A 12,201-nucleotide genomic window follows, 5' to 3' on the forward strand; every position below is an offset into this window, starting at 1 on the left:
AATGCTTCTTCGCCTTCTTCTTGTGCTTCGACCCGAGGAGTGCAAAGACATCGATGACGAGTGGTGGTGGCTCTGTGACTGGTCCCAAGACCTTCCCGTCGACCGGGACCTTGAACGACGTGGAGCGGACTGCCGGGCCACCAAAAGCATTCGGGACTGCTCCCACGAACACTTTGGATTCATGGCCTGGCAGAGGGAGCACAACTTCGGTTCGTGGTCGCCCTCCAGACACCAGAGGCACACGAGGTGCGGATCCGTGACGGACATCAACTTGTGACAGAAGTCACAAGGCTTGAAGTCGGTCTGACGATGGGACATCCCTCGTGCTACCAGGAGTCGAATACTCAGAAAAGACGTTAACAAAAGTCGAAAAATGTTTAGTCAAATAGTGACTAAGGGGCACGCTCTCTTCAGATCTGCGCTGGCTGGTGCGGAAAAATAAAGAACTGACGTCAGTGAACAGGGGAGGTGTCTAAGTAGACACTGCGACGTCATGCCGGCAACCACAACGGAGGCGGAGTCGACCGATGCCACCTACCAACGCACAGGGGTACTGCTACAGAACAATTCTCCGGATCCAGTCTGACGCATGGGGGTGATTTTAAGATGAGGAATCTATAATTAGTGGTCTCTTGCAGATAACAAAGCATTAACATGAAAACTAGAAAAGCTGGATGCTGTCTCTGCTATTCTTGTCCTCACAATACCTAGCAAAAACGTACTACATACCAATAGCATGCATCATTAAGAACTTCTCCACCTGAGACACTGATATGTACTGCAAGCACTATCTGTAAAGTAAGCATGTTCAATAAGTTAACTGCCCACAGTATAACACATTTCCTATGGTGCACACATTCTCTTTACTGATCAACAGGATCTTTGCTGACTCATTTTCTTACTAATTTTATGTTTAAATATAGACATTGGATGTACTCTTAACCTCGTTCACTCTGGGCTTCACTTTTTTAATTCATTGGGTGGCTCAACCTTGCTTTGCTTTAAGCTCTCAAACCTCTTTTATGATCAGAATCTAAACACATGTAATGACCACAATACAATTAATGGGGATGGCCTTGCTCACACCATAAATATGGGGAGGGTGGGGGGGTGGGGGGGGGGGAGAAACGGGGACACACACAAACACCCCCCCCAGCATACACCTTCAAATGGATGTGCCACTCATGACTGGTTAGAATAAGAGCCTCAGTGTTTGGAATTATGAAATGCCCTGATCTGAGTATTGCCTCTGCATGGACTATGCAGCAAACCTTCACAAACGAAGATGAAAATCATACCTGGACGTAAAACGTACGGGAAGTCGTCACAATTTCAAAGAGGTTATCCCTCATCATGATGTCACTGTAAAAAAGAGAGATGATATTCAAGGCATTCAGAATGTTGGCAGGGACAAGAGAGAGCTGGAGTGTAGTGGGAAGATGCCAAGGCTGCAAACCTGTAAATCTCGCTGGGTCTAAAATTTAACAATTTCCGGTGGTGTCATGGGCCCCCAATTATAATGCACTGCTTTTCAGAGTCAAGTGTTAAATTCCCAAACAGCATTTGACTCACACAGGGCAGCAAGGTCTAGCACACAATAATTATTCAAGTAAATAGTGTGAGGTTGGCCATGGTCTACGACTGACTGTGGCAAGCCCACCTTCAAAAGTCAGCCGTAGAGGAAGAGAAAGACTGAGGTTGAAAGGGACGCCAGCAATCGGAAAATGATTTGCCTCCCCTGAATTGCAGGTAAGGTTTGTGGGACTGGAAAATCGAGAATGGGTATATGCAAATATGTGTCCTGCAAGTCCAATGACACATTTCAGTTGCCTAGGTCGCACACAAGGAAGATGGGATCTGGACCAGAGTAAGCATTTTGAATATAAACTTCCACAGAAAGGCATTCAGAGGCCAAAGGTCCAAAACAGGTCAGAGACCCACATCTTTTTTTGGCACAAGGAAAAACAACAATAAGATCCCTCTCCTCTTTCAAAGTACAATATCCTCTTTATACCTCCATTGGACAGAAACACTCCCATCTCCGGAAGATGAATGGACAAGTAAACTTCTGAAATCCTCTCTGATATGGAGGAAAGTTTGGTGGTGCATAAAGAAAAGGTATGGCATAGCCCTGCTGAACAGTTTGTAAGATCCATCTGAAAGACATGATGAATTGCTAACCAGGGAAGAAATGTTAAATACTCACCCACATTGGATGGGCATGCGCCACTAGTGGTTTTGTAGCTGTTGCCACATGGGAGGGTCAGACCATGCCCACAGCCTTGAAAGGACTACGGGTGACTGCTGTACCGGTAGGGGAGACAGTTTCTGTCTATACACCAACCCTCTTGAATAGGCTCTGAATATTTTGAACTGGAGTAGAAACTACTTGGCAGGAGTCAAAAGACCCAGGAAGCTGTGCAGTGGATTTACTCTCTCTACATGCAAAAGGCTTGTACATTGCTGGAACATTCTGTGGAGCACATCCGCTTGTGTTCGCAAAGAACAAAGCTGCTACCAACTTCCCTTCCCAAGCAATTGGTAGTAGCTAGGTCAGAATAATCACATATTTGGCTAGGTCTTGTCCAACATGAACTGTCTGAGCCAGAGTGGCCCTAATGTCCTCCAGCACCATAGGCAGTAACCTCAGGGCATGCATATGGAGTCCCCATAGGAAGACTCAACCAACCTCAATGTTAGACTGGTGACGGAAAGGATAATGTTACTTACCCAGTAATCATATGTTCTTGGCATGCAGAGCTGTAGATTCACATGCTTTGCATACTACTGCCATCTAGTGGTGTGTCCGGATGTTTGCAAGTTATTTTTCTTCGAAGTCTTTCCTAGTCACGTGGTAAGGTGACTCCTCCTTTCAGTGATAGTGTGCATAGGCATCGACTCCATTGTTATATTGTTTTCCCGCAAGAGGGTGAGAATGGAATAAGAAAGTGTAGTATATAGATGTTCATGTGTATAATGAAGAACTGCAACACCTATAGATACCCAGGGAGGCGGGTGGGCACATGTGAATCTACAGCTCTACATGCCGAGAACAGATGCTTACTGGGTAAGTAACATTATCAGTTCTAGGCATGTGTGCTGTAGATCCACATGCTTAGCATAGACTATAAAGCAGTATACTCCCAAAGTGGTGGCTAACTTGTAGGTGTTGCAGTTGTTTGGAACAGTGTTTTAAGTACTGCTTGGCCTACATTAGCTTGTTGACGGGCTAACACATCTACACAATTAGTGTTTGGTAAATGTGTGTGGTGTTGACCATTTAGCTGCCTTACATTTGTCAGCTAGCGGCATGTTACCTAAAAAGGCCACAGAAGCCCCTATTTTGCAAGTGGAATGCGATCTAGCGGGAATAGTCAAAGTTCTTTTAGCTTTAGCATAGCATGTTTGAATGCAATTAACAATCCATTAGGCAATACCAGATTTAGAGATAGGATTGGCTTTGTGAGGTGAGCAAATGCAACCAACTTTTGTTTTGTTTTGCTAAAGTGTTTTGTCCCATCTATGTAGTACAGTAAAGCACTTTTAACGTCAAGAGTGTGAAGAGTGTGTTCTGCTACCAAATACGATTGAGGGAAGAAAACTGGTAACTTAAATGATTGGTTTATGTGAAAGGCAGAAACTACTTTGGGAAGGAATTTAGGGTTGGTGCGGAATACTACTCTGTCTTTGTGTAGTTGAAAGCAAAGTTCTTCTAAAGTTAATGCCTGTAGCCCACCAACTCTCCTCAGTGATGTGATGGCAATGAGGTAAGCAACTTTCCATGAGAGGAATTGTAAAGGGCACTTGTGCAATGGTTCAAAAGGTGGACCCATGAGCCTAGTGAGAACAATGTGGAGATTCCACACTGGGGCAGGAGGAATCCATGGTGGTATTACTCTTTAAGCCGTCCATGAAAGCTTTAATTACTGGAAGTCTGAATAGTGACAGATGTTGCCTATTTTGTAAGTAGGCAGCTAATGCTGCAAGGTGCAAACGAATAGACGTATACACCAGTCCTGATCGCTGTGAATGTAACAGGTAACAGATAATGTTTTGTATGGAAGCATCTGAAGGATTTATTTTGTTGTTATTGCAGTATAAAACAAATCTTTTCCATTTTTCTGCATGGCAAGCTCTAGCGGTAGGCCGTATTGCTTCTTTTTGAATATGCATGCAGTCTGGTGGTAAATTTAAATAACCAAACTCTATGACTTCAGGAGCCAGATCGCCAGATTTAGTTCCTTGGGATTCGGATGTCTGATTTCTCCATGGTTCTGTGTGAGGAGACTGGAGATGAGGTCTAGCTTTTGATGTGTAATGAATATGCTACTTACCAGAATGCATCTGTTCTTGGCATGTAGGGCTGCTGACATTCATATCTGTGCATAGATCGCCGCCTAGTGTTGGGTCCGGATGTTTGCACGTTGTTGTCCTGGAAGAGTCTTCGAAGTATCCTGAGATAGGTGACTCCTCCCCTGGACCATAGTGCGCATGGGCATCCTCTCCTTCCTCAGATTGTTTTTTGCCATTGTGGCAGTGATGGAGTAGATACAGAAAGTGATGACCATGCTATACAGTAATTCTGAGAGCTGCAGCTGCTACAGGCGCCGGGGAGGAGGGTGGGCGATATGAATGTCAGCAGCCCTACATGCCAAGAACAGATGCATACTGGTAAGTAGCATATTCAGTTCGAGGCATGTGGGCTGCTGAATTCATATCTGTGCATAGAATACATAGCAGTACCTCCCATTAGCGGTGGCTACCAGTGCCAGCTGCAGCGGTCTGAAAAAGAGTTTTGAGAACAGCCTGTCCTACAGCTGCTTGCTGTTTTGAGTGTACATCTACACAATAGTGTTTGGTAAATGTATGTATAGTGGACCATGTGGCTGCTCTACATATATCATGTAAAGGAATGTTTCCCAGGAAAGCCATGGAGGCCCCTAACTTACGTGTTGAGTGGGCTCGTGGGGGAATCGTTAATGTGCGTTTAGCCTTTTGATAGCAAATTTGAATACATTTAACGATCCATCTGGCTATACCTGCTTTGGAGATGGCGTTGCCTTTGTGTTGTGGAGAAAAGGCAACGAAAAGTTGTTTTGTCTTCCTAAAGCCTTTAGTTCTGTCTATATAGTACATGAGGGCTCTTTTGACATCTAGTGTATGGAGCATTCTTTCAGCGACATTTTGTGGACTCTGAAAGAAAACAGGCAGTTCAATAGTTTGATTTATGTGGAACTGCGATATTACTTTAGGCATGAATTTGGGGTTGGTACGTAGTACGACCCTGTTTGCGTGAACCTGTATGAATGGCTCTTGAATGGTTAGTGCCTGGAGTTCACTAACTCTTCTCAACGAAGTGATTGCCACTAGGAAAGCTACTTTCCAGGTGAGGAATTGAATCTCACATGAGTGGAGAGGTTCGAAGGGTGGACCCATCAGTCGGGTGAGGACCAAGTTGAGGTTCCACACTGGTGCTGGTGGGTGTCTTGGGGGAATTACTCGTTTAAGTCCCTCCAAGAAGGCTTTGATGGCAGGCACTCTGAATAAAGAGAGGTGCTGCCTGTTTTGGAGATAGGCTGCTATTGCGGTTAAATGGATACGTATTGAGGTGTATGCCAGATTGCATCGGTATAGGTGTAAGAGGTAACAGATTATGTTTTGAATTGATGCGTCTAGCGGGTTAATGTCATTGTTATTGCAATAAATGACAAACCTCTTCCATTTGGCTGCATAGCAAGCTCTGGTAGTGGGTCTCCTAACTTCCTTAATGATCTCCATACAGTCAGGTGGCAGGTTTAGGTAGCCAAACTCTAGGACTTCAGGAGCCAGATTGCCAGGTTCAGCTGTTGCGGATCTGTGTGCTGAGTTTCTCCATGGTTCTGCGTCAAATGCGCGGGTTTGATCCGCAGCCTTTGATGCGGCACCACGGAAAGTTCCAGAAAGGCGGTGTACCATGGCTGGCGTGCCCATGTTGGAGCAACCAGGATGAGTGTCAGTGAGTGCTGTCGCAGTTTGCGTGCCACCAGCGGTATCAACGGCGCTGGGGGAAAAGCGTACGCAAATCTGCCGGACCAATTCATCCATATCGCATTGCCCTGCGACTGTGGATGTGGGAACCTGGCGGCAAAGCTTTGGCATTTTGCGTTTTCGCTTGTGGCGAATAGGTCTATCTCTGGATGACCCCACTGTTGGAAGTACGGTTGGAGTACTGACGGGTGTAGCTCCCACTCGTGCATCTGGTGGCTGTCTCTGCCGAGCAGATCCGCCATTTGGTTGTCCTTGCCGGGGAGGTGTTCCGCCATGAGGAATATGTTCCTCTGAATGGCCCACTTCCACATGCTCTAAGCCAGATGAGACAACTGTGGAGAGTGCGTTCCTCCCTGCTTCTGTATGTAGTACATGGCAGTCATGTTGTCCGTCCGGATCAACACGACTTTGTTGCACAAGTGTACCTTGAAGGCTTTCATTGCCAGGAAGATTGCCATCAGTTCCAGAAGGTTGATGTGCATCTTCTTTTGTTGTATTGTCCATAGTCCCTGCACTGTGTAATTGAGTACATGAGCTCCCCATCCCTGGAGAGACGCGTCCGCTGTCAGTATTATTTGTGGAACAGGCTCGTGGAACGGTCGGGCCTTGCAAAGGTTTTGTAGATTCCACCAATGCAGAGAGTTGTATGCCCGACCGCTCACCAACACTAGGTCTTTTAATTGCCCGTGAGCCTGATTCCATTGACGTGCCAAGCACTCCTGAAGCGGGCGCATATGTAGTCTCGCGTGCGGGACTATGAAAATGCAAGAGGCCATCATGCCTATCAACTGCATGAACACTCGCGCAGGAAGGGAGCGTTGTGGTTTGAACTTTGAGATCAGCATTTGCATGCCGTTGATCCTCACTAAATTTGGCTGAGCTGTGGCTGCCAGAGTGTCTATGATCGCACCTAGGTACTGTTGTACGTGTGCGGGTTGGAGATGTGATTTTGGGTAATTTAGTGAGAATCCCTCCATCATCTGCATCGTCATCATCATGGTATGATTGTGGGGAATCCTGAGGTGTAATATGCAAAGGATTCAGAGGTGGAGACAGAGGTGTTGGAGGAGGTGACGGAAAGTGGAAAGGACTGGTAGCAACAGATTCTTTTTTCCAAGGGGAATCCTGTCAGAAATGTCCTCATCTTGAAGCTTGCGTTTTTGAGGTGGTTTTGTGTAAATATGACCAGTCTTGGGGTTAATGTCTAGCCTCTGCTGCTTTGGATCTATTGGTAACAGAATATTGTCCGTTTTTGGATCGGAAGGGGGCTCTTTGTGTTTCGATGCTGAAGTTTTTGGTGCCGACAGAGGATGGCCTTTAAGCGTGAAAGGTTTTGGCTCCGAAGGATGCTTGAGTTTCGGCATGGAGGATTTCGGCTCCAAGCCTGACTTACGCTTGGAACCGGAGGGTTTCGGCTCAGAGGAAGACTTTTGGTGGCCCGGTACGGAGCCAGAAGGCTTGACAGGCTGTTTCGGAGCCGGGCCCGAGGGTGTGGCGTTAGAAACGTCTTGGTGCCGACCTTGTCCAGAAGGCGGAGGTGGTGCCCAAGCGTTATGTTTTTTCGGTGTTTGAGGGGGCAAGGGGTCTTCAGTACTCACGTCATCTTGTCCCTGCAGCAGTTCTTCGGCGTTGAGGTCTATCTCGAGCTCCAAGTTGGAGTCTTGTTCGGAGAAGGCTTCCTCCTCTTCTGCCGCTGATGCCTCGATGTCTTCTTGGCCGGAGTATTCACCGAAGAGGTCTGGAGTGTCTTTGATGCTTGACGCTGCATGTCTCGACGTCGAGCTAGACAGTCGCAGAGAGTCTTTTTTGAACGGCAGGATTTGCAAGCGTCACAGTTTTCTTCTTTGTGCTCGGGAGATAAGCACAGGTTGCCCTCCTTTGTGATTAGGTGCGTGGATACTTCGCGTGGCACTGAGGACAGAATTTAAATGGAGTCCGATCCATTGACGGAGAGCTGACCGGTTAGGCCTCCAAGGCTGTCCACGAAGCTTTCAGATGGAAGGTCGATTCCGATGTCGAAAAGATATGCGGAGAAGTGGAAACGTGTTCAGAAACAATACCATTGAGGGTAGAGATGATTGCGCGTCGAGGAGAACCCGAGGAACGGTTTCGAACCAGAGCACAGCAATACACGTCCAAACCCGATGGCGGAAAAGACTATCTATCAATGGAGTAGATCCCCATGCGCACTATCACCGAAAGGAGGAGTCACCTTACCTCGTGACTATGAAAGACTTCTTCAAAGAAAAACAACTTGCAAACATCCAGACCCAACACTAGATAGCAGGAGTATGCAAGGCATGTGTATCTACAGCACACATGCCTTGAACACATATGTTTGCCAAAAGCCTAAAATCTTTTGGGCTCCCAATACGGAGGAGTCGTGGGAAATGAATTGGAAGTCACCAGGGAGTAGGATGTTTAGTAAGAAAATCAGGATTGACAGGAGTCTGTGACGCTTAGCCACCTGCTTCTTCACCTGTGTTCTTGAACGAGGCTATAACCAAGTGGCCAAAAAGGTATCAGTAAGGAAGCAGTGGCTCAGACATCGCTGGCAAGTCAAATCCTGCCTCCGGGGAAGTATCAAGCCCAGAGGCCTCATGCAAGTCCATGCAAAAGTTTTCTTCTGTGTAATATGAGAGAGAGAGCGCGACAAGTACATCCTCACCATCATCATCGATCAGAGGCAAAAAGATAATGGAGGATCTGTTGATGTGTCTCCAGTGACAAAGTGGCACCAGGTTGGAGTCAGGCTGTATGATGATCAGTTGTGCTTCTACAATCTTGTGGCACAAGATCAGCTGAGATCGGGACGAAGTCAGATTGGTGTCTGACGCCGTTAGAGTTGGTACCGGTGTCAATGAGGAAGGGCCCAGTGCAGATCTTGGGGTCGGAATGGAAATATGTGCTGGAGTTGGTACAGAGCTTGAGGAGGGTCCCAAAGGGTCAAAAGGATCAGAGGATGGGGGAGAGGTGGGGCTGCAGGTCCTTGGGGCCCAAATTTGTGCCAGATGGAGAAAAAGGATGCAAAAAAATATGCATTATGTTCTCCTTAAAGGACTCAATCTACTGCTGCGTCACTGATGGGGCGAAGAACTTGCGGCACACTAGGAACATCTGGGGAATTGGAACTGCAACTAGAGGCCTCCAGGGTGAGCTACTCATAATGAGGCACTTGCACCATCTCCTGGGGTTCAGAGGAGTTGGATGGGTTGTGTCCCACTTTGCTTTTTTATCCTTTCACTTGGTTTTCAACTTGGGCTTACCAGAGTATTTTCAGTGCAAAAAGTATCACTCATGTGAGCACTCTTGAGAGAGGGTACGGAGTCTACACCAGCAGATTGGATAGGGATTTACATGAAGGAAGCAACAAAATGGTTACTAACCGGTAGGAGTAGTTTTGCAGTTTGAAGATTTTTTGGGATTCACATGCTGTGTAGTTTATGTAGTTTATTTATTTGTTTGATTAATTAAAATCTTACAAAAATGCTTAAAATATCACCAAGTATAAAAAGATTTAAAACACTATATACACAATTTTTCTCATGTCGTATACTTACTAACATGCAATACACAGTATATTTTGGTATACAGTGGCTAAATAGTTCAGATATTACTCCTCTAGTTTTTTTCTAGTTTTTTTTTGCATTATTCCGTCATCTAGTGGTTGGGTCAGGAATGGTCTTTGTTTTTTTTCCCCTTCTTTTGGTCGCTGCCGGCCACCATTTGGTGCCAGGTACGTCCCCCGAGTGGCGTCAGACCGTATCCTGGAGGTCGGCGTGCGTTGTGGCTATCTTTGGATTCTTTTTTCTGTTCCTAATCTCTTTTTTGTAATCCTTGAGATGGTTATGAATAACTGATGTAGTCCTTTGCTTCCCCACCAGTTTGTTTTCCTTAAAGGGGAGGCCGGGTGGGTCGCATGTGAATCCAGAAAATTCTTCAAACTGCAAAACTACTCCTACTGGTAAGTAACCATTTCGTTTTGCAGTGTGATTCCTTTTCTGGATTCACATGCTGTGCATTTTATTATGTAGCAGTTTCTTCTGTGTCTTGGAGGCTGTGGTGAAAGGAAGACCTTGAAAACAGGTGTTGAAGCACCCTTTGTCCAATTTGAGCTTCCTTATTAATTTGTATATCCACACAATAATGTTTTGTAAAAGTGTGTGGGGATGCCCATGTTGCTGCTACGCAAATGATGTCAATGGGTACATTGGCCATAAACGCTAGCGTTGGTCCTTTCTTACTAGTGGAGTGAGCTGTTGGTTGTATTGTTAGTTCTTTCATGGCATTGGTAGAACATAATTGGATGACTTTTACTATCCATGTTGTAATTGTTGTCTTTGTGACAGGTGAACCTGTGTTGGTATGTGCGTAGGCGACAAACAATTGTTTTGTTTTCCTGATCTGCTCTGTTTTTTGCAAATAATACAATAAAGCCCTCCTTACATCCACGGGCAGGAGAATGTTTTGATTTAGGTGATACTTAAATACCACTTTTGGCAAGAACTGTGGGTTAGTTTTTAAGATTACTTTATCCTTGAGGATTTGTAAGTAGGGTTCTTATATTGGTAACGCTTGAATCTCACTTATTCTTCGTAGTGATGTTATCGCAATGAGAAAGGCTGTCTTTAGAGTAATGTGTTTGAGGTCCGCTGTATGCATGCGCTCAAAGGGCTTTGCCATTAGTTGAGAAAGTACTGTTTTTAAGCTCCATGTGGGTACAGGAGCTTCTCTTGGTGGGGCAATTCTTTTTGCTCCTTCTAAAAACCTTTTAAATTCTGGTCCTGTAAAAAGGCTTTTGCATGATTTTTCTCTTGTGTATGCAACTATGGCAGCAAGGTGCACCTTTATGCTTGAGTAGTTGATGTTGCTTTCTAAGAGGTAAGTAAGGTATGTAATAACAGTTTCTTGTATGTTGATTGAACTGTTTTCCTTGTTAGCGGTGCACCATGTGGTATATCGTTTCCATTTTGCTGTATAGCATTTTCTTGTTGACTGTTTCCTTACCTCTTTTAGAATTTCCATGGTTTGCAGAGGCAGATTGAGGTGTCCAAATTCTATGTATTCAGGCGCCAAGCTGCTAGATATAGCGTTGCTGGCTCTGGCTGAAAGATCTGGCCCGTTGCATTGTTAGCAGGTCCTTTTCTGCTTTAATCTGATTTTATTTTTTTTAAATAAGTTTATTGGCATTTTGTTAATTACATTACAAAGACATTGTTCAGCAGCAAAACGTAGTAGCACATTCAATGTGACGTCAGCATCATATAAGAATAACAGTGGTGAACAGTCAAATAACTGCATTATACACATGCATCTCATTGTGGGCCCTTTCCTTTCCCTACCCCCGTACACCCACCGTAGGAGATCAATGTGAATCAGAGAGCGAGAGTCCATAGTGTGTGAGCCATGGTTTCCATATTTTCCAAAACCTTTTGGGGCAACCCCGTGCTTTATAGGTCGTCTTTTCCCCCCCAACATGTACATATCCATGCCCTTCTTCCATTCAACCAGAGATGGACTCGTCACCGCCCCCCATGCCCTAGCCAGGTCGCGTTTCACCACCACTAGCCCCAGTTGAAGTAGGATTAACTTTAGTTTGAGGAGGTCAATTTCGGTGGATATTCCCAGTAGAACAAACTGGGGACTAAGTGGAATTGTCTCTCCCAGAATAGTTCCCAGTTCGTCCAACAGGGTGGCCCAATACATTTGAATCTTGGAACAGTCCCACACCGTGTGAAAGAATTTACCCCCAGACGCCATACAGCGCAAACATTCAGGTGTTTCTGCCCTCCCTATGCGGTGCATTCGCGCTCTGTCATAGTATGCCCTATGCAAATATTTGAATTGAATCAATCTAAGGCGGGACTTAATGGCCACCTCTTGGTGATCCATCAACGCCATTTCCTAATCTAAGTCTTCCATCTCTCCCAGCTCGGACTCCCATTTCGTCCTCAGCTTCCGCAAGGTGCCTGGCTTATTATTAATTATCCTTCGGTACATCCAATTAAACCGCCTTCTCCTCTAGCTCCCCCATCAAGAGTCGTCCCTCTAAGGGTGCGTACTCGGGAACGTCCGCGGTGTCTATGCGTTGCGCTCGCCATGCATGGGTCAGCTGCAGGTATTTGTAATGTTGAGTCATGTTCATGTTATATTCAGCCTGAAGGTGTGTGAAAG

At 45.7% G+C, this 12,201-nt stretch overlaps 1 protein-coding gene across 11 annotated transcripts in view; it reads right to left on the minus strand.

Annotated features, from left to right (window-relative positions):
* The window catches only part of PLEKHA1 (pleckstrin homology domain containing A1), a 420,928-nt gene that overhangs the window by 104,633 nt on the left and 304,094 nt on the right, over positions 1–12,201 (minus strand). For all 11 annotated transcript variants that reach the window (XM_085602488.1, XM_085602477.1, XM_085602505.1 and 8 more), the window contains one exon: positions 1,299–1,362. In XM_085602488.1, coding sequence (XP_085458614.1) covers positions 1,299–1,362 — 64 coding nt within the window. The remainder of the gene's footprint in view (positions 1–1,298; positions 1,363–12,201) is intronic.

The sequence above is a fragment of the Triturus cristatus genome, chromosome 1_2 (genome assembly GCF_964204655.1).
Source record: "Triturus cristatus chromosome 1_2, aTriCri1.1, whole genome shotgun sequence".
NCBI lineage: Eukaryota > Metazoa > Chordata > Amphibia > Caudata > Salamandridae > Triturus > Triturus cristatus.